Source organism: Cherax quadricarinatus, chromosome 81 (genome assembly GCF_038502225.1).
Source record: "Cherax quadricarinatus isolate ZL_2023a chromosome 81, ASM3850222v1, whole genome shotgun sequence".
In the NCBI taxonomy this organism is placed as follows: Eukaryota; Metazoa; Arthropoda; class Malacostraca; order Decapoda; family Parastacidae; genus Cherax; species Cherax quadricarinatus.
Window position 1 is genome coordinate 4,834,228 of NC_091372.1, and position 20,265 is coordinate 4,854,492.

The window sequence follows — 20,265 nt, forward strand, 5'->3', positions numbered from 1 at the left end:
ACACACACACACACACACACACACACATATATATATATATATATATATATATATATATGTCGTGCCGAATATGTAAAACTGGTCAATTAGCAAGAACTCATTTAAAATTAAGTCCTTTCTGAATTTTTTTCTTATACGTTTAAAGATATATTTTTTTTCATTAAATGTTGATGTAAAAATTTATAATTTTGCACCAAAAGCATTTTAGAAAACTTACCTAACCTTATTATAACAAGAACAATTTATTTTAGCCTAACCCAACTAAATATATTTTAGATTTGTTTACAGTAATTTAATACTAAATAAACACAGTGAAATATATTTTTTTCGTTAGGTTCAGAATGATTTTGGCGAAATTATTGCATACACAAATTTTCGCTTGTCCTATATGGCAAGATGAGAGTTGCTATTTAAGCCAAGTTCTCAAGTTCTGCATATTCGGCACGACATATATATATATATATATATATATATATATATATATATATATATATATATATATATATATATATATATATATATATATATAGTTAAAAGAAAATGAGTGAGCCTAACTAAGCTGACAGCAAGAATCATCTGCTGCCTGTCACTTTGTTTACTATACACATAGGTAACCCCCTCCCTTCCCTTCCTTCCCTTCCTCTAATTCATTTCTCTCTCTTTTTTTATACAGGGTTTTCTGTCTCCCCTCCCTCCCTCCCTCCCTCTCTGTCTCTTCCCCCTCTCCCTCTCTCTCTCCAAATTCAAATTTTTATTTCTTTGCATAGTTAACAATATGTGACTGACATGTTATAAGGAGTTTATTTCCATGCATAGTTTAAAATGTGTAATAATAACAATATTGATTTTCTAAGTACAAAGAAAGTCACTATCATGCCGAGACATTTTCTAAGTACAAAGAAAGTCACTATCATGCCGAGACATTTTCTAAGTACAAAGAAAGTCACTATCATGCCGAGACATTTTCTAAGTACAAAGAAAGTCACTATCATGCCGAGACATTTTCTAAGTACAAAGAAAGTCACTATCATGCCGAGGCATTTTCTAAGTACAAAGAAAGTCACTATCATGCCGAGACATTTTCTAAGTACAAAGAAAGTCACTATCATGCCGAGACATTTTCTAAGTACAAAGAAAGTCACTATCATGCCGAGACATTTTCTAAGTACAAAGAAAGTCACTATCATGCCGAGACATTTTCTAAGTACAAAGAAAGTCACTATCATGCCGAGACATTTTCTAAGTACAAAGAAAGTCACTATCATGCCGAGACATTTCACCCAGACTAAACATAGTGCTTTACACACTACTTAATACTACACATATATATTATAGTTGGTTCAAATTGAACATTGATTTTTATATATCAACAGAGGTAGTAGTGGTTTAGCAGTAATTAAATTAACAAGTAGTTGAATAACAAGTTAGTGTTATATTTTAGCACATTAAACATAATGAGACCATTTTAGTTTTGAAATAATCTTATAAAGTTTGGCCATTTTTGCGTTGATGATGGTGGCGATAATATATAGTGTTTTTGTTGTTAGTTTTGGGAGATGAGGTGATTTCTAAGTAGAGCTTTGAATTGGTGTGCAGGCAGCAGGGGCCCTTTTGTATTTTCAGGCAATGAATTCCAGATCTTAGGGCCCTTTATATGCATTGCATTTTTGTATAGGGAGAGATGGACACGAGGGATATCAAGGAGTATTTTGTGTCTTGTGTTATGTAAGTGCGTTCTATTGTAGTTCTCAAGAAGGAGTTTGAGAGGAGGGTTTATATTGGAGAATAATGTTCTGTGTATGTAGTAGGCACAATAATATAAGTGGATATTTTGTATGTTAAGCAGGTTCAAGCTCTTAAATAGCGGTGGGATGTGTTGCTTGGCGCAGGAGTTTGTAATCATTCTCACACCAGATTTTTGTTGTATAATTAAAGGTTTAAGTTGATTTGCTGTGGTTGACCCTCATGCACAGATACCATACGTGAGGTAAGGGTAGATGAGAGTGGTAAAGAGCAACAAGTGCGATTTCGAGTACATAGTACCATATCTTAGAAAGGTTACCTACTGTTTTGGAGACTTTTTTTTTTTTTTTTTTTTGAAATATGCTGTATGTGGGTTTGAAATTTAAGACAGCTGTCAATGTGGAGCCTTAGAAATTTTCCGACAGTGTCTTGAAATGGGGGAACCATTTATCTCTCTCTCTCCCTACCTCCCTCCCTGTCTCCTCCTCCCTGTTCTCCCGTCCCTATCTCCTCCTCCCTGTTCTCCCGTCCCTATCTCCTCCTCCCTGTTCCCCAGTCCTTGTCTACCCCTCCCTTCCCCCCCCCCCCTCTCTCTCTCTCTCTCTTTTTACACGGGGTTAAGTATCCCTAGCTTTATTGACAAGTTAAGGATTCCTAACTTTATTGACAAGCTAAGAGCTGTTACCTACATCAGCTCATTTGAAAGCATTTTTATTTGTATGAAACATACAAGTAGGGAACAGGATGAAGTTGGAGTCATCTGTGGGTGTGAGGGGGGGGGGAGGCAGGCAAACTAAGAAAGTGAAGCATACTCAAGTTGTGAGCGTACTTGTGCCTCATACAGAATCTTGCAACCCCTACTGTCAAGCAGATGCGAGATACATCGAAGTGCTGTAAGCTTCCTGGCTTCCTTGTTTGCAAGATTTACAACGTGGTTCTTTATGGTCAGTTTGGAGTCAGATTTCACCCCAAGGATATCAACTTCTTCCCCAGGTACCAACACTTTCCCACTCATAATTACTACTGCTCCGGCATTACCATCATGGTGCCTAGAGAACACCATCATCATTTGTGTTTTCTCAGATGCAAATGTTACCTACCATCGGTTACCCCAAGCTAATATAGCTCTTAGCTGGTGATTGATGTAGCTTAGAGCAGCTGGCATTTCTTCTCTTGGATAAGTAAATGTCAGAGTACAGTCGTCTGCATATGCATGAGATTCCGGGATGAGATGAAGGTCATTGAAGTAGATTTTCCATAACAGTGGCCCCAGCACACTTCCTTGTGGAATACTTGCGCCATTAGGATGTCTTTCTGATTCTGTTCTATTGAGAACTACCTTTTGAGATCTACCATGAAGGTAATCACAGAGGAGACATAGCGTAGAGCCTGCAATTTTCAGTGCTTGCAGTTTTGCCACGAGGCCCTGGTGCCACACTCGGTCGAAAGCACCTGCAATGTCCAGTGCTAACAGACAGCTGACTTTGGATTCATCCAGGGATTGGTGCCATTTAGTGGAGAGGTTTAACAACAGATCAGCAGCAGAATAACCTTTTCTGAAGCCATATTGATGGTCACAAAGTAGTGAGTGGTAGTCAGAAAACTCTGTCATTTGTCTTGAGATTATTGTCTCGAGGATCTTGCCAGTGATTGATAGGAGTAACACTGGTATGTAGTTGCTGATTTCTGCTCTGCTCTTCTTCTGTGAACAGCTACTACATTTGCCTCTTTCCACAGAGAAGGCCATTTACACTGTACTAGACAGTGCTGAAAGATGCGAGTTAGAGGTGCTACTAGCTGGTCTGCACATCTCAGCAATCTTGGGCTCACAGCCTTTTCTTGGTCAAGCGATGTACGAAGATGATGCACCTCCTCCTGCCTTATTGTCACCACTGACAGCTTTGACACAGTTCTTGCAGCTAGCCAAGGTGGGTCCTTTGCTGGATCAGGAACTTGCATTTTGGTAGCAGTGTTCGGCAAAGAGGTCCACCTTCTCTTGACTACTAGTAGAGGTGGTCCCATCCTGTCGATTTAGAGGTGGAATGAGTTCATCAGGCAGATAACCTTGTCTCTCCTTGACCAGGGACCACCAGGTTTTGGAACCTACTCTACCTGATGCTAACTTTCTTTTTGTGTCCACCTCCCATTTAGAGATGGCCCACTTTTGAACTTCACCCAAATTCTGCAGGCTTGCCTGTGCAAGTTCCTGTTATAGGTATTAGGATGTCTCTTATACCTTCGTCATGACTCTCCATAATTAAAACCAAACCAAGACTGATCCGTAGACTTTGTCACATATTGCCGGTGAGAGATGTGTTCTTGTTGTAGATTAAGGATGTGTCAGTGAAGGCATTCACTTGGTTGTCAACATCTCCTTGGAGAAGAGCATTCCAATCGGTGGTGGTGAGCTCAGATCATAGGGCTGGCCAATTACCTCTTTCCCATAGCTAGGCTGTGCTTGTGGACTCCTCACCCTGTGGTCAGAGGATCCAACATAGCCGAGGGGTTGACAAGTGACTATACCTTCTGCCAGGTCACTCCCTACTGGGTCAAGGGAGGAGCCAGAGATGTGAGTAGGGAAATCAGCAAAGTTTCTCATGTCAAACACTGCAAGAAGGTCATCAAAGTCCCTCTGTATTAGATGTTGGTTAAGGTCACCAACAATTATGATATGTTGACAGTTGTGTTGGAGCAGAAGGGAGTCCACATTTTCCATTAGGAAGTTGATGGGGTCTGTATGTTGCAACTGAGGTGTTTATGCATAGCTTCAAGAATATCATTTCAAGATGAGTAGGGATGGCAACATTAATGTACTGGGCATGTACACTTTAGAGTAGTGCATAGCAACACCACCACCTTGCCCTTCCCTATCTCTTTTCGTCTAAGAGGTGTAACCAGCAATTCTTGCAAAATTTTCTGGAGTCCTGTCGTCCAAAAATGTTTCAACAACAATTAGCATGTCGGGATGTTGAGTGTTCACAAAACTGTGAGAGCTCTCCAACACTGGTAATGAAACCTCTAATGTTGGCTGACAGGATGCTGATAGACTGGCTCCTCATGATGTGTTCAGCTTGAGGTAGTGGGTGTGTAAGGTGCCTGCCTTTGAGAGAGGCAGGGTACCGAGGCAGCTACTGGGATGTAGGTCTGTGGCCTTGTATAAAGCATGAAACCACTTGTTGGGCTGAGACAGGAGTGTGTGAGTGTGTTCATGAATTCACAGATCCTGCTGGTTTGTTCCGAGAACAGGTCTCTAAACAGGTGGTCCTGTCTGTCAAGTTCCTTTTTCTTCTGACACTGATCCTCCTGGTATCTCACAGGCAGTTGTTAGTGGTGTGCCCCCTCTGGTGACAGCGAGAGCACTGCCTAGGTGCCCGGGAGGGTGGACTCATATTTGTTGCACCTCCTGTGTTTCGCTGCTGATTTATCGGCAGGTTCTGCCACTGGCGAGCCTGATGGTTGTGTATCTGATGTATGTTTTCTTGTTACTGTGTTGGTGGAAGGTGAGACAGCTGTAGACGTTTTCCTCCACGTCCTCTTCCATGTCCTCTACCATATCTCTCTACAGTTCTGACAGATGTGTCCTTACTGTTCGTACTTTGGTGCAGCAGCTGTTCAGGTGCAGTGATAGTCCCCTGATTATTAACTGCACCAAACTCCCCTCCTCTCTCACCCCCCTCTCCCCTCTTCTCTCCCTCTCTCTCTCTCTTTCCTTTCCTCCCATCTTTTTTTTTTATTTAACTATAATTATAAACATGAATTATATAGTTTATTTACAAGACCACACTGGTAGTGAATCTCACAGCAGTTAGAATTCAGGTGTTTTTTGAGCCTCTCGGGGCCACCTCAGCCCTTCCTTCAACCTTGATCTTACCTTTACCTCACTACAATTTTGGGTATTATTTTCCCTGCTGTCCAGTCCCATGAAGGGAGGGATGTTGAAAAGTAAACTACCTCTATTAGTGTAATCATCATGCTCCAATTTTTATTGTAGGTAAACTGCATCTGCCACTCTTGCTTTCATTGGGAGTGATTTGTGTGCATGTTTGGGACCAGTCCCTCTAGGATTTTACGAGTGTAAATTATGATGTACATTTCTTGTCTGTGTTCAAGGAGTCGAGTTTGAGTTACTTCAGGTGTTAGCAGTAGTTTGGATGGTTGACTGGATGTATATGAGCAGTGAAAGTTTCCTGTACTTTTTGTAGCTCTGCAGTCTTTCCTGCTTTGAAGGTGGCTGTCATTATACAGCAGTATTTCATCTTAGAGAGAACAAGTGACCTGAGGAGTATCATCATTGCCTCTGCATTTCTTGTTTTGAATATTCTAGTTATCCAGCCTATTGTTTTCCATGTGGTAGTAATTAGCAACAGTGTTGTCATCATTGAATGTGTGATCCTCTAACATTCTCTTTCCCACCCCCCACACATTAAACTTTAGCTGCATTGAATGATTAGAGTTAGACTTGTACTTCATTCCAGTCATTATTTTCTCCATTTTTCCATAGTTGAGCAACTGAAATTTGTCCTCATTGAACATATTGTAATCTGGATTATGTTTGCCTGAAGATGGATGCTATTCTTCAAGAAATTATGATATACAGTATTCAGCAAAGAATGAAACAGTGTTATGATATATTTCCTTATCTATCAGATACTATAAGAACGAGAAACAAGTAGGCCAGTACTGTGCTTTGAGGAACACAACTTTCCACTCTGGCAGCCTCCAACTTAATTAACTATGTTTATTACTATTATAGGCTCTGTTTGTTAAGAGGTTAAATATCTCTCTCTCCACTTACCAGTTATTCCTTTTGCATGCATTTTGTACTGTCACACCATGGTAGCACATGTCTAAAAGCTTTCACAAAATCATTGCACACTGCATCAGCACTGGGCTTATCTTTTAGCACATTGATCTAGCAGTTGTGAAAGACAGGAGCGATCTGCTTTATCCATGCTGCCCTGATTGGTCTGTTATTGTGATTCCATGTAATTGGCAGTCTTGCTCCTCAGGACCCATTCAAAGAGTTTAATAATGTGTTATTAATCTGTAGTTTTTCATGATTGCTTTGCTCTCACCTTAGGGAAGTACGGAAATATTAAGGGTTTTTAATGACTCTGGGATGACACCTGTGTCCATTCTCCTCCATAGAATACTAAAAGCACAAGATAATGGTTTCTTAGTTTGTAGGAATGTGGAATTCCACAAATCTGGACCTGGAGCAGCATGCATGGGCATCTTATTAATGACTTCTGCAAAGTCAGCTGGGAATAGGGCTACATCAGAAATTGTGATATCAGTGCATTTTGAGTTTTATTTATGAAAAATCATTTAGTAACAGTAATCGGTAGTAATAGCCTGGTTGATCAGACCCTGATCTACCACGACGTCTAGTCTCAGACCACGCCGTGGGGGCGTTGACCCCCAAAACCCTCTCCAGGTATACTCCAGGTAATTCATCAGTGGTTTACTGAACAGTTGTATTGTGACTAACTATTTCACTCATTTCTTTGTCATCAGCGTATGTGGCGATTCACAAAAAAGGCTATGATGCTTGCATGAATATTTTATTTGTTATTTTGATGTAAATTTAATACAGTGGACCCTCGACCAATGATGGCATCGTATAACGTTAAATCCGACTAGCGATACACTTAAAGCAAAAATTTTGCCTCGACTAGCACTAAAAAACTTGACCAACGCGATTCGTTCCGTTCGAGACGCGTCCACTTGTGGCCTGAGCGCGTGGGTGCCAGTGTTTACAAGCCAGCCAGCCACCGCGGTCCCATTCAATCATACAATCGGAACATTTCATATTATCACAGCGTTTTTAGTGATTGCACCTGCAAAATAAGTCACCATGGGCCCCAAGAAAGCTTCTAGTGCCAACCCTACAGCAAAAAGGGTGAGAATTACTATGGATATGAAGAAAGAGATCATTGCTAAGTATGAAAGTGGAGTGCGTGTCTCCGAGCTGGCCAGGTTGTACACAAAACCCCAATCAACCATCGCTACTATTGTGGCCAAGAAAACGGCAATCAAGGAAGCTGTTCTTGCCAAAGGTGCAACTATGTTTTTGAAACTGAGATCGCAAGTGATAGAAGATGTTGAGAGACTGTTATTGGTGTGGATAAACAAAAAACAGATAGCAGGAGATAGCATCTCTCAAGCAATCATATGTGAAAAGGCTAGGAAGTTGCATGACGATTTAATTAGAAAAATGCCTGCAACTAGTGGTGATGTGAATGAATTTAAGGCCAGCAAAGATTGGTTTGAGAGATTTAAGAATCGTAGTGGCATACATAGTGTGATAAGGCATGGTGAGGCTGCCAGTTCGGACCAAAAAGCAGCTGAAAAATATGTGCAGGAATTCAAGGAGTACATAGACAGTGAAGAATTGAAACCTGAACAAGTGTTTAATTGTGACGAAACAGGCCTGTTTTGGAAGAAAATGCCAAGCAGGACCTACATTACTCAGTAGGAAAAGGCACTCCCAGGACATAAGCCTATGAAAGACAGGCTTACTCTGTTGATGTGTGCTAATGCTAGTGGTGATTGCAAAGTGAAGCTTTTATTGGTGTATCACTCTGAAGCTCCCAGAATGTTCAGGAAAAACAATGTCCTCAAGACTAATTTGTGTGTGATGTGGAGGGCAAACAGTAAGGCATGGGTCACTAGAGACCTTTTCTATGACTGGTTACACCATGCATTTGCCCCCGCTGTGAAAAATTACCTCCTGGAAAATAAATTGGACCTTAAGTGCCTCCTGGTATTAGACAATGCTCCTGGTCATCCTTCAGACGTGGCAGAGTGACTTTCTGGGGACATGAGCTTCATTAAGGTCAAGTTTTTGCCTCCTAATATAACTCCTCTCCTGCAGCCCATGGACCAGCAGGTCATTGCAAACTTCAAAAAACTCTACACAAAAGCTGTTTGAAAGGTGCTTTGTAGTGACCTCAGAAACTCAGTTGACTCTAAGAGAGTTTTGGAGAGATCACTTTAGCATCCTCAATTGTGTAAACATTATAGGTAAGGCTTGGGAGGAAGTGACTAAGAGGACCTTGAACTCTGCTTGGAAGAAACTGTGGCCAGAATGTGTAGACAAAAGGGATTTTGAAGGATTTGAGGCTAACCCTGAGAAGCCTATGCCAGTTGTGGAATCAATCGTGGCATTGGGGAAGTCCTTGGGGTTGGAGGTTAGTGGGGAGGATGTGGAAGAGTTGGTGGAGGAGGACAATGAAGAACTAACCACTGATGAGCTGCAAGATCATCTTCAACAGCAAGAGGCCAGACCTGAGGAAACTGCTCCAGAGGAGGGGATAGAGAAATTGAAGAAGTTGTCTACTTCAAAGATTAAGGAAATGTGTGCAATGTGGCTTAAAGTGCAAACCTTTTTTGATGAAAATCACCCTCACACAGCTATTGCAAGCCGTGCTGGTGACTATTACACTGACAATGTTGTGAAACACTTCAGGAATGTCATAAAGGAGCGGGAGGTACAGGCCTCTGTGGACAGATATGTTGTGCGACAGAGGTCCAGTGACTCTCAAGCTGGTCCTACTGGCATTAAAAGAAGAAGGGAAGTAACCCCGGAAAAAGACTTGACACCTCAAGTCCTAATGGAAGGGGATTCCCCTTCTAAACACTAACACCATCCACTCTCCCCCCTCCCATCCCATCATCACCAGATCTTCAATAAAGGTAAGTGTCATGTAATTGTACATGTCTTCTTAAGTTTGTGTGTATTTAAATTAATATTTCATGTGGTAAAAAATTTTTTTTTCAGTACTTTGAGGTGTCAGGAACGGATTAATTTGATTTCCATTATTTCTTATGGGGAAAATTAACTCGACTAACGATAATTTCGACTAATGATGAGCTCTCAGGAACGGATTAATATCGTTGGTCGAGGGTCCACTGTATTTAGTGTTACTGGTAGTGAATTACATGATAGAATTTAGAAGCTCTGAGAGACACTTAGGGTGGCTGCAACCCTTCAACTCGACAATAACAACACACCAAGCTGACACTGATGTTTGCCTAAATGATTTTTTCGTTGTTTATTGGACTTTGTAAAAATAAATTTGAACATTTGTCATTATTATACATTTTTCATTTTCTGGGGGGGGGGGGTTATCCTGTACATAATTATATTATGGGGGGGGGGGGCTTACTGAGCTTATTTTTTTATTAAAACCATCTTATGGCCAAAATATACTGTAAATTTAACATAATTGTCTGAAGATTAAATTATTAAATGTAATGATTATTTTAAGTAATAAAGCTTTTAGCTTTCGTGGTCTCACATGCCACTAATAGAATACATAGAATATTGTCAAACATTTTCTGTAGAGATGTTAAGTGTGAAGTCAACACCTAGATTTTTTTTAACCTGGTTGGATGTGCTTTCCTGTATATTGTGCTTCAGTGGTTTATGTGAGTGTGTTAAGCATATATTGTTGTTTCAGGGAACTGGTGAAGCTGAGCGAGGAGTCGCTCATGCGACAGCCTGAAGAAGTCTTCGATATTATCTGTAAATTGGGTGAAGGGTAAGTAATGGTATCCCTCAAATGTCGTACTTGCAGTGTGGCTGTATTTCTGTGTGCATTATGTATTTGTTTGGGTAACATAAGTTATACAATACTGACAAATGTGAAATAAGCCATACGCACGGATATTAAATTGTTTTACTGAGGAATGTTGTGCCATGAATGACTTCACTCCTCACTTCTTCAGGATTGAAGCGACCATTTGTAGCAAAACGTTTCCTTCGTAAATTATCCTAATACTGTGCATGTCTTATTTCACACACGTATCTAGGTGGCTAGTTTTTTGTACCTAAGTGCTAACCCTATAGAAATTCTTTCAACATTGTTTTTGGGTCCATAGTTACATTATCTGTGCATTTTAAGTATGCACGCTTAGTAAGTTTATATAGATTGGATTATCGAACATGTAGGTACAATATACAAGCCATAAAACACTTGCCTTGGCTAACCTACCAATTTTGCTATTGCTGATTATCTTCTGCTCACTCAGGTAGCAGAGCACAGGAGAATTTTCTGGGTCTGTGAAGAGATGATCTTGTTAATGTGTTCACTATAACTCAACTCATGAAATTGTAGTGACACAATTGCAAACAAACCATACCACGGGCAGGGGATAGAACCCCCAATCAGAGAGTCTCAAAACTCCAGACCATCGTGTTAGCCACTGGGCCAGCTAGCTGCAATAAGATTCATCCAACTAGGTATATTCCTACACCATAGGAAGGTTAGCAAAGGCACCACTGTGACCACAAATGCATTTGCATTTGTGGTCACAGCTTTGATTTATATTTATTCATATATTGTACAGTACTGTACTATATATTCAACTCCAGTTCTTGTCTCTGGACCCAAATGCTCAGGTCTTCTTTCTACAATTCACTATGATGTCTTTGATACAACCTCTGGATTGAGGCACTAAGACAGTTAACTATCACAGTATCACAATTTACACAAGGTCATGGAAAAACTCATCGCAAGAATAGATGACAGCTCAAAGACAAGTACCAGAATTTTGGAACACTTATCATTGCAGACTTACTAACGAATATAGAAGTGTCATTGGATGAAGTGCACAATCGACAATTTTTAACAAGTTTAGGTTAACTCCTTGACTGTTGCAACCCCAAATCCTGAGGTGTCTCCTGGTGATGCAAAATTTCCAAAAATAAAAAAAAAATAAAAATTTTTTCTTATGAAATGTTAGAGAATCTTTTCCCGATTGTAGTGACACCAAAAGAACGAAATTTGATGGAAAACTGACGGAATTACGCTCTCGCCGATTCATAAATATCGCTCTCGCGATATTTATGAATTGGCGATTTCGCCCACTTTGAGCCCTATTTTCGGCTAATTCCATTGTTCCAGTCGACCAAACTCATAGCTATTTCCTTAGAACTCCATTTTTTCTATCAACTGGGTACAAGAAACTGCCTATTTACCGATTTCAACTACCCAATAATGTGGTCAGAAATTTGCAATCTGGCCAATTTCACAAAAATTAAAAAATATAAAAAATTCAAAATAGGATTCAGAATGAACAATGCAGACATTCCTTCCTCTAAATTAAGAAATGAAATTTAGTAACAATTAAAAATCATATATAAAAAAATTAATAACTTTTGAAAAATATTGGGAGCAAATCTTGATGTAATTCTTAGTTTCATTACAAGTTTTATTAATAAATGGAAATTAAAATACTGTACAGTGGCCTATTCTTATATTTTCTGACTTGCCTTGATAATTTTCCTGAGCAGGGCGAGACATCATCTAAAGTTTCTTCTCCAAACTGTGGAATTATTTTGAATTGTTCCAGCCACAGTATTGTGAATTTTATTCTACTTCACTAATTGTGTAATATAAATCAGTATAATTTTTGTACATGAATATTATGTAATACTGACAAGATGAAAAATAGACACTTGCAACATCTGGGTATCTTTATTGTAGACGTTTTGCCATCCAGTGGCTTTATAAATACAAATTCAAGGACATACAGTAATTGGAAGATGGTAGAACTATATACAAAAATGAAGTAATCAGCCCCTCAGCCTTGGAGTTAGTGTGAAGAGCACCATAGTCATGCTCATCACCAACTCCAAGGCTGAGGGACTGATTACCCCATCTTTTGTATATAGTTCTACTGTCTTCCAATTATGTCCTTGAATTAGTATTTATAAAGCCATTGGATGGTAAAATGTCTACAATAAAGATACCCAGATGTTGTACATGTATAATTTTCAGTATAATTTTTGTTGCAGATCCTATGGGAGTGTGTACAAGGCATTACACAAAGAGTCAGGTCAGGTGCTGGCCATCAAACAAGTACCCATTGACACAGATCTACAGGAGATAATTAAGGAAATCTCCATTATGCAACAGTGCGACTCCCATCATGTTGTCAAATACTACGGTTCCTACTTCAAAGATTCTGACCTATGGGTAAGTTTCTCACTTCAGTATTCTGAGCTATGATTTTGACATGTGGGTCCCATAAGTTTCTCACTTCTAATATTCTGAGCTATGATTCTGATGTATGGGTACCATAACTTTCTCACTTCTAATATTCTGAGGAAAGGAGTAGCTGTGAATCGACCCCTGCAACCACATATAGGTGAGAGCGCACACCCAAACCCCCCCACCCCACCATATCTCTTTCTCTCACTCTTTAACTGTGAACTCTCATCCTTGGGGAAGGGGGGAACTCTTGTGTTTTCGGATGAAAGAGGACTGAGAAAGATTTCCTCTGGTAAGAACAGAAATACAGTAAAGCACTCAAGTTCAGTTTGATGGAAGCCTGAAAGTGTTCTCATTTGAGTGAAAATCTAAAGGAAAATTTCAGGGAATATTTTCCATGGCAAATGAAGTAAAACCATATTAATGTGTGGACATCAAAGTGAACTGTGTTTATTGTTTCTCCCAAGTATCATTGTACTTTTGTTACTCAGTTGTAATGAGGTCAGTGTAAATTAAAGAAATCAATACAAAAACCCAAAAACTGGTGAAAAGTAATAGATTTTGACATGATTAAAGAAGAACTGCTACTCTGACTCCACTTTTATCACCTCACAACAATGCAGAATTTTCTTTTTTCAACACACTGGCCATCTCTCACTGAGGCAGGTTGACCCAGCAAAAGAAACATTTTCACCATCATTCACACTATCACCATCTTGCCAGAGGTGTGCAGACATGACAGTTCACATGTCCCTCCAAACAACAAATCTCTCTAACCCCTTCTTTAGAGTTCAGGTACTATACTTCCCACCTCCAGAACTCCAGGCCGGCTAACCGGTTTTCCTGAATCCCTTCACAAAATGTTAACCTTGCTCACACTCCAACAGCCTGGTAGGCTCTCCATACAGTGGACCAACTGTTTCATCAGGCATTTTGGTACAATGCATCAAGGTTTCACTGCTATGCTACTTACTAAATTACTAGGGGTTCCAATTTTTTAAATTAATACAGAAACAACATTGAAGATTTCAGCAATGATTTTATAATTTTCAGATTGTTATGGAGTACTGTGGTGCTGGTTCAGTATCTGACATCATGAGGTTACGGAAGAAAACACTCACCGAAGAAGAAATAGCAACAGTTATATACGATACTTTACGAGGGTTAGAGTATCTCCACCTCAGAAGAAAAATTCACCGGGATATCAAAGCCGGAAATATCTTGCTTAACACTCAAGGTCATGCTAAACTAGCAGACTTTGGTGTGGCAGGTCAACTGTCTGTAAGTATTTGTTTTTGTGTGTTAAAAAAATACAAAAAAAAAGGGAAAATAGAAATAAACACCTGATTGCTTTCATGTGCTTACACATCTGAAGATGAAAGTGCTCAGGTGTTTTTTTTTCTATTTTCACTGTGGTAAAATGCATGTATTTGCAATCATTCATTTTATTTTGATTCCTCTCTTACAGTATATGTATGACCTTATAGATACTGAGTCCTGCCAAAAGAATATGAACACCCTTGATTCTGAATAAACATTTTAGTTGAGCTGTAGTCATGAGTTATTAATTTAATAGGTCCTAAAAGGGGTTGTAAATGACAAGTCTTGTCAAGCATGTTGATAATTTTGGCAAGTGTTGGGTAGTGTCATGATAGTGTTGGCACGGCTGTGGAATGTTTCACTGAAGAAATGGCCAAGGTCACTCACCTGTGCTGTATGTCATTCTCAAGAATTTGGCTCTTTAATTGTTTATGCATTTCTGTATCATGATTTTCTAGCTCAAATTTCACTTTTGTGACTGAGAGCCAGTGTGCATTGAACATGAGATCCCAAGAGGAGGTAAATCAGATTACAAATGGGAGTTTGCAAAATTCCTGTTGCAGATAAAACAGTTCTATCAAGAGTTTGTGAAGAGAAACTACAGGAATTGGTAGGCAAGTTTAGGAGGATTTTTAAAAGAAAGGATCTTGAAATTAAATGTAGACAGAGCAAGGTGATGAGATTAAGTCAAAGTGTTGTATAGGGATTGGTGTCTTACCTGAAAATCACCAGACCATACCCACCAAATTATACATCTCCATTTGACATTAAGAATACATTCATTGTATACTTCCTACTCTCAAAACTCAGTCCATCTAGCAAGTTTCCCTAATTTCTGTGATAGAGATTAATGTGCGTACACTTTCACACCACAACAAATGCAGAAAACCATTCTCCACTTACTCTAATCTAACATGTTCACATGTGCTTACCTGGTTAGTTGAGGGCCCTACATCTTGGTAACACTTTCCCAGAAATACGATAAATCTCAGCATATATTCCTCCCTAGAGTTATGCAAGGTTTAACCTATTTCGCACTATTATTCATACACGAGTAAACAGCCTCAACACTCCCTCTTCTGCTCTTAGAATTATTCCTTTCATACCAGTACACCATCTTATGATTTTTTCTTTTCTTTTCATAATATTTATACTGTAGTCCACAATTACTCCATATTACTCCATGATTGAACTTTGTATAGAAAGGGGTTTAGTTATAGGTAATACATATTTTAAGAAAAAGAGGATAAATAAGTATACACGATATGATGTAGGGCGAAATGACAGTAGTTTGTTGGATTATGTATTGGTAGATAAAAGACTGTTGAGTAGACTTCAGGATGTACATGTTTATAGAGGGGCCACAGATATATCAGATCACTTTCTAGTTGTAGCTACACTGAGAGTAAAAGGTAGATGGGATACAAGGAGAATAGAAGCATCAGGGAAGAGAGAGGTGAAGGTTTATAAACTAAAAGAGGAGGCAGTTAGGGTAAGATATAAACAGCTATTGGAGGATAGATGGGCTAATGAGAGCATAGGCAATGGGGTCGAAGAGGTATGGGGTAGGTTTAAAAATGTAGTGTTAGAGTGTTCAGCAGAAGTTTGTGGTTACAGGAAAGTGGGTGCAGGAGGGAAGAGGAGCGATTGGTGGAATGATGATGTAAAGAGAGTAGTAAGGGAGAAAAAGTTAGCATATGAGAAGTTTTTACAAAGTAGAAGTGATGCAAGGAGGGAAGAGTATATGGAGAAAAAGAGAGAAGTTAAGAGAGTGGTGAAGCAATGTAAAAAGAGAGCAAATGAGAGAGTGGGTGAGATGTTATCAACAAATTTTGTTGAAAATAAGAAAAAGTTTTGGAGTGAGATTAACAAGTTAAGAAAGCCTAGAGAACAAATGGATTTGTCAGTTAAAAATAGGAGAGGAGAGTTATTAAATGGAGAGTTAGAGGTATTGGGAAGATGGAAGGAATATTTTGAGGAATTGTTAAATGTTGATGAAGATAGGGAAGCTGTGATTTCGTGTATAGGGCAAGGAGGAATAACATCTTGTAGGAGTGAGGAAGAGCCAGTTGTGAGTGTGGGGGAAGTTCGTGAGGCAGTAGGTAAAATGAAAGGGGGTAAGGCAGCCGGGATTGATGGGATAAAGATAGAAATGTTAAAAGCAGGTGGGGATATAGTTTTGGAGTGGTTGGTGCAATTATTTAATAAATGTATGGAAGAGGGTAAGGTACCTAGGGATTGGCAGAGAGCATGCATAGTTCCTTTGTATAAAGGCAAAGGGGATAAAAGAGAGTGCAAAAATTATAGGGGGATAAGTCTGTTGAGTGTACCTGGTAAAGTGTATGGTAGAGTTATAATTGAAAGAATTAAGAGTAAGACGGAGAATAGGATAGCAGATGAACAAGGAGGCTTTAGGAAAGGTAGGGGGTGTGTGGACCAGGTGTTTACAGTGAAACATATAAGTGAACAGTATTTAGATAAGGCTAAAGAGGTCTTTGTGGCATTTATGGATTTGGAAAAGGCGTATGACAGGGTGGATAGGGGGGCAATGTGGCAGATGTTGCAAGTGTATGGTGTAGGAGGTAGGTTACTGAAAGCAGTGAAGAGTTTTTACGAGGATAGTGAGGCTCAAGTTAGAGTATGTAGGAAAGAGGGAAATTTTTTCCCAGTAAAAGTAGGCCTTAGACAAGGATGTGTGATGTCACCGTGGTTGTTTAATATATTTATAGATGGGGTTGTAAGAGAAGTAAATGCGAGGGTCTTGGCAAGAGGCGTGGAGTTAAAAGATAAAGAATCACACACAAAGTGGGAGTTGTCACAGCTGCTCTTTGCTGATGACACTGTGCTCTTGGGAGATTCTGAAGAGAAGTTGCAGAGATTGGTGGATGAATTTGGCAGGGTGTGCAAAAGAAGAAAATTAAAGGTGAATACAGGAAAGAGTAAGGTTATGAGGATAACAAAAAGATTAGGTGATGAAAGATTGAATATCAGATTGGAGGGAGAGAGTATGGAGGAGGTGAACGTATTCAGATATTTGGGAGTGGACGTGTCAGCGGATGGGTCTATGAAAGATGAGGTGAATCATAGAATTGATGAGGGAAAAAGAGTGAGTGGTGCACTTAGGAGTCTGTGGAGACAAAGAACTTTGTCCTTGGAGGCAAAGAGGGGAATGTATGAGAGTATAGTTGTACCAACTCTCTTATATGGGTGTGAAGCGTGGGTGATGAATGTTGCAGCGAGGAGAAGGCTGGAGGCAGTGGAGATGTCATGTCTGAGGGCAATGTGTGGTGTGAATATAATGCAGAGAATTCGTAGTTTGGAAGTTAGGAGGAGGTGCGGGATTACCAAAACTGTTGTCCAGAGGGCTGAGGAAGGGTTGTTGAGGTGGTTCGGACATGTAGAGAGAATGGAGCGAAACAGAATGACTTCAAGAGTGTATCAGTCTGTAGTGGAAGGAAGGCGGGGTAGGGGTCGGCCTAGGAAGGGTTGGAGGGAGGGGGTAAAGGAGGTTTTGTGTGCGAGGGGCTTGGACTTCCAGCAGGCATGCGTGAGCGTGTTTGATAGGAGTGAATGGAGACAAATGGTTTTTAATACTTGACGTGCTGTTGGAGTGTGAGCAAAGTAACATTTATGAAGGGATTCAGGGAAACCGGCAGGCCGGACTTGAGTCCTGGAGATGGGAAGTACAGTGCCTGCACTCTGAAGGAGGGGTGTTAATGTTGCAGTTTAAAAACTGTAGTGTAAAGCACCCTTCTGGCAAGACAGTGATGGAGTGAATGATGGTGAAAGTTTTTCTTTTTCGGGCCACCCTGCCTTGGTGGGAATCGGCCGGTGTGATAATAAAAAAAAATAAGAACATTTTCTCTGCTTGTAACCTTCTGCTCCTATATGCTTCATTCAGAATCATCCTTCACACATGTACAAGCATGACCTACAGTACTTTTGATACATTTTTCCTTTTTATTTACATCAATTGATGATCCCCTCCTTCTCTGGGATATTTTAATCCAGAGTGATTGTATTGATTGTTTTATTGACAGTGTGAATGGTTGTTACTAGGGAAGGGGGGGACTTAATTTCAATGTTTTTTTAACGCCCGCTGTCTCCAACCAAGGCAGGGTGACCCATAAAAAGAAAAAAAATGCTTTCAGAAAGTTTTGCTTCTTTTCACATTTACTAATTTATACAGGAGGAGTTACTAGCCCCTTGCTCCTGGCATTTTAGTCACCTCTTATGACACGCATGGCTTAGACTTAGAGGAAGAATTCTTCTCTCCACTTCCCCATGGAGAAGTTTTAAATGTATACTTGTCATTTGTAAATATATTTAAAACTAAGCTCCCCTTCCTAAGTAACAACTATTCATACTAAGTCTTGATGGTGTGTTCATGTGTTCAAAGGGATAATTTTTTATTGCATAGAGATCTGAATGTCCTTTTTGCCCTAGTTCTTTTTAAATTTTAAACATTTCTTCCCTTTCTTTTTTTTATTCCTCTTTTTTTTCCTCATCTTTCTCTTATTTAACACTTCTTAAGAACTGAGTTTGTGCTGTTTTCATAGTCTAGTAGAAGGGGAGCTCTGTTTAAAATAAAAAGTAAATCACTGCTTCATTGATTCCACTCAAGAGGGGGTGAGGTATCTTGATGCAGGTTAAGTATTTTTGATCCAAGGAATTAGAGCTATTCATCCCTTGGAACAAACCTCATAACCTCCTTTTTGAATGGTGCTATAACCCTTGTAGGTTTAGTGTGTATCTTGTAAATATAATAATAAATTTGCCTCAGTAGTTAAGACCTAGAAATCAATTTTTTTGATACCAAATATCTGAGATTATTTATGTTACTAATATGCATATCTTTTCAGGACACGATGGCCAAAAGAAACACTGTGATAGGCACTCCGTTCTGGATGGCCCCAGAGGTGATTCAGGAAATAGGTTACGACTGTGTAGCGGATATATGGAGTTTAGGTAATATCTGAGTATACAAATATGTGAATTTCTGAAGAGGAATATTGGATTTGTAAACACCTTATTGACATCTTTTTATTAATGTTTTTGTTGTACATTTCTTGCTCTTAGGAGCAAGAGAGCAAATAATAGTACTTTTGTGTATAGATACAAGTTCTGAAAAAGCAGTTACATGTTATTATACCCCTATATAATAATAATGTTTCCAAGGTCCAGTCATTATTTTTTATCATGCAGTATTAATAACTCAGAATATGTATTTTCTTTCTTCTTTCTTTCAACACACCGGCCATATCCCACCGAGGCGGGGTGGCCCAAAAGGAAAAACGAACGTTTCTCCTTTTACATTTAGTAATATATACAGGAGAAGGGGTTACTAGCCTCTTGCTCCTGGCATTTTAGTCGCCTCTTACAACACGCTCGCTTATAGAGGAAGAATTGTTACACTTTCCCATGGAGGTAAGAGGAAATAAACAAGAACAAGAACTACTACAAAGAAAATAGAAGAAAACCCAGAGGGGTGTGTGTATATATTTTATTATAATTATTATTATTATCACACTGGCCGATTCCCACCTAGGCAGGGTGGCCCGAAAAAGAAAAACTTTCACCATCATTCACTCCATCACTGTCTTGCCAGAAGGGTGCTTTACACTACAGTTTTTAAACTGCAACATTAACACCCCTCCTTCAGAGTGCAGGCACTGTACTTCCCATCTCCAGGACTCAAGTCCGGCCTGCCGGTTTCCCTGAACCCCTTCATAAATGTTACTCTGCTCACATTCCAACAGCATGTCAAGTGCTGTTGCTATCAAACATGCTCACACATGCCTGCTGGAAGTCCAAGCCCCTCGCACACAAAACCTCCTTTACCCCCCTCCCTCCAACCTTTCCTAGGCCGACCCCTACCCCGCCTTCCTTCCACTACAGACTGATACACTCTTGAAGTCATTCTGTTTCGCTCTCTACATGTCCGAACCACCTCAACAACCCTTCCTCAGCCCTCTGGACAACAGTTTTGGTAATCCCGCACCTCCTCCTAACTTCCAAACTACGAATTCTCTGCATTATATTCACACCACACATTGCCCTCAGACATGACATCTCCACTGCCTCCAGCCTTCTCCTTGCTGCAACATTCATCACCCATATAAGAGCGTTGGTAAAACTATACTCTAATACATTCCCCTCTTTGCCTCCAAGGACAAAGTTCTTTGTCTCCACAGACTCCTAA

At 39.8% G+C, this 20,265-nt stretch overlaps 1 protein-coding gene across 3 annotated transcripts in view; it reads left to right on the forward strand.

The window, feature by feature from the left end:
* The window catches only part of hpo (serine/threonine-protein kinase hippo), a 304,676-nt gene that overhangs the window by 192,101 nt on the left and 92,310 nt on the right, over nt 1-20,265 (forward strand). For all 3 annotated transcript variants that reach the window (XM_070102292.1, XM_070102291.1, XM_070102294.1), the window contains exons 3-6: nt 10,209-10,289; nt 12,548-12,728; nt 13,797-14,024; nt 18,926-19,031. In XM_070102292.1, the coding sequence (XP_069958393.1) occupies nt 10,209-10,289; nt 12,548-12,728; nt 13,797-14,024; nt 18,926-19,031 (596 nt within the window). The remainder of the gene's footprint in view (nt 1-10,208; nt 10,290-12,547; nt 12,729-13,796; nt 14,025-18,925; nt 19,032-20,265) is intronic.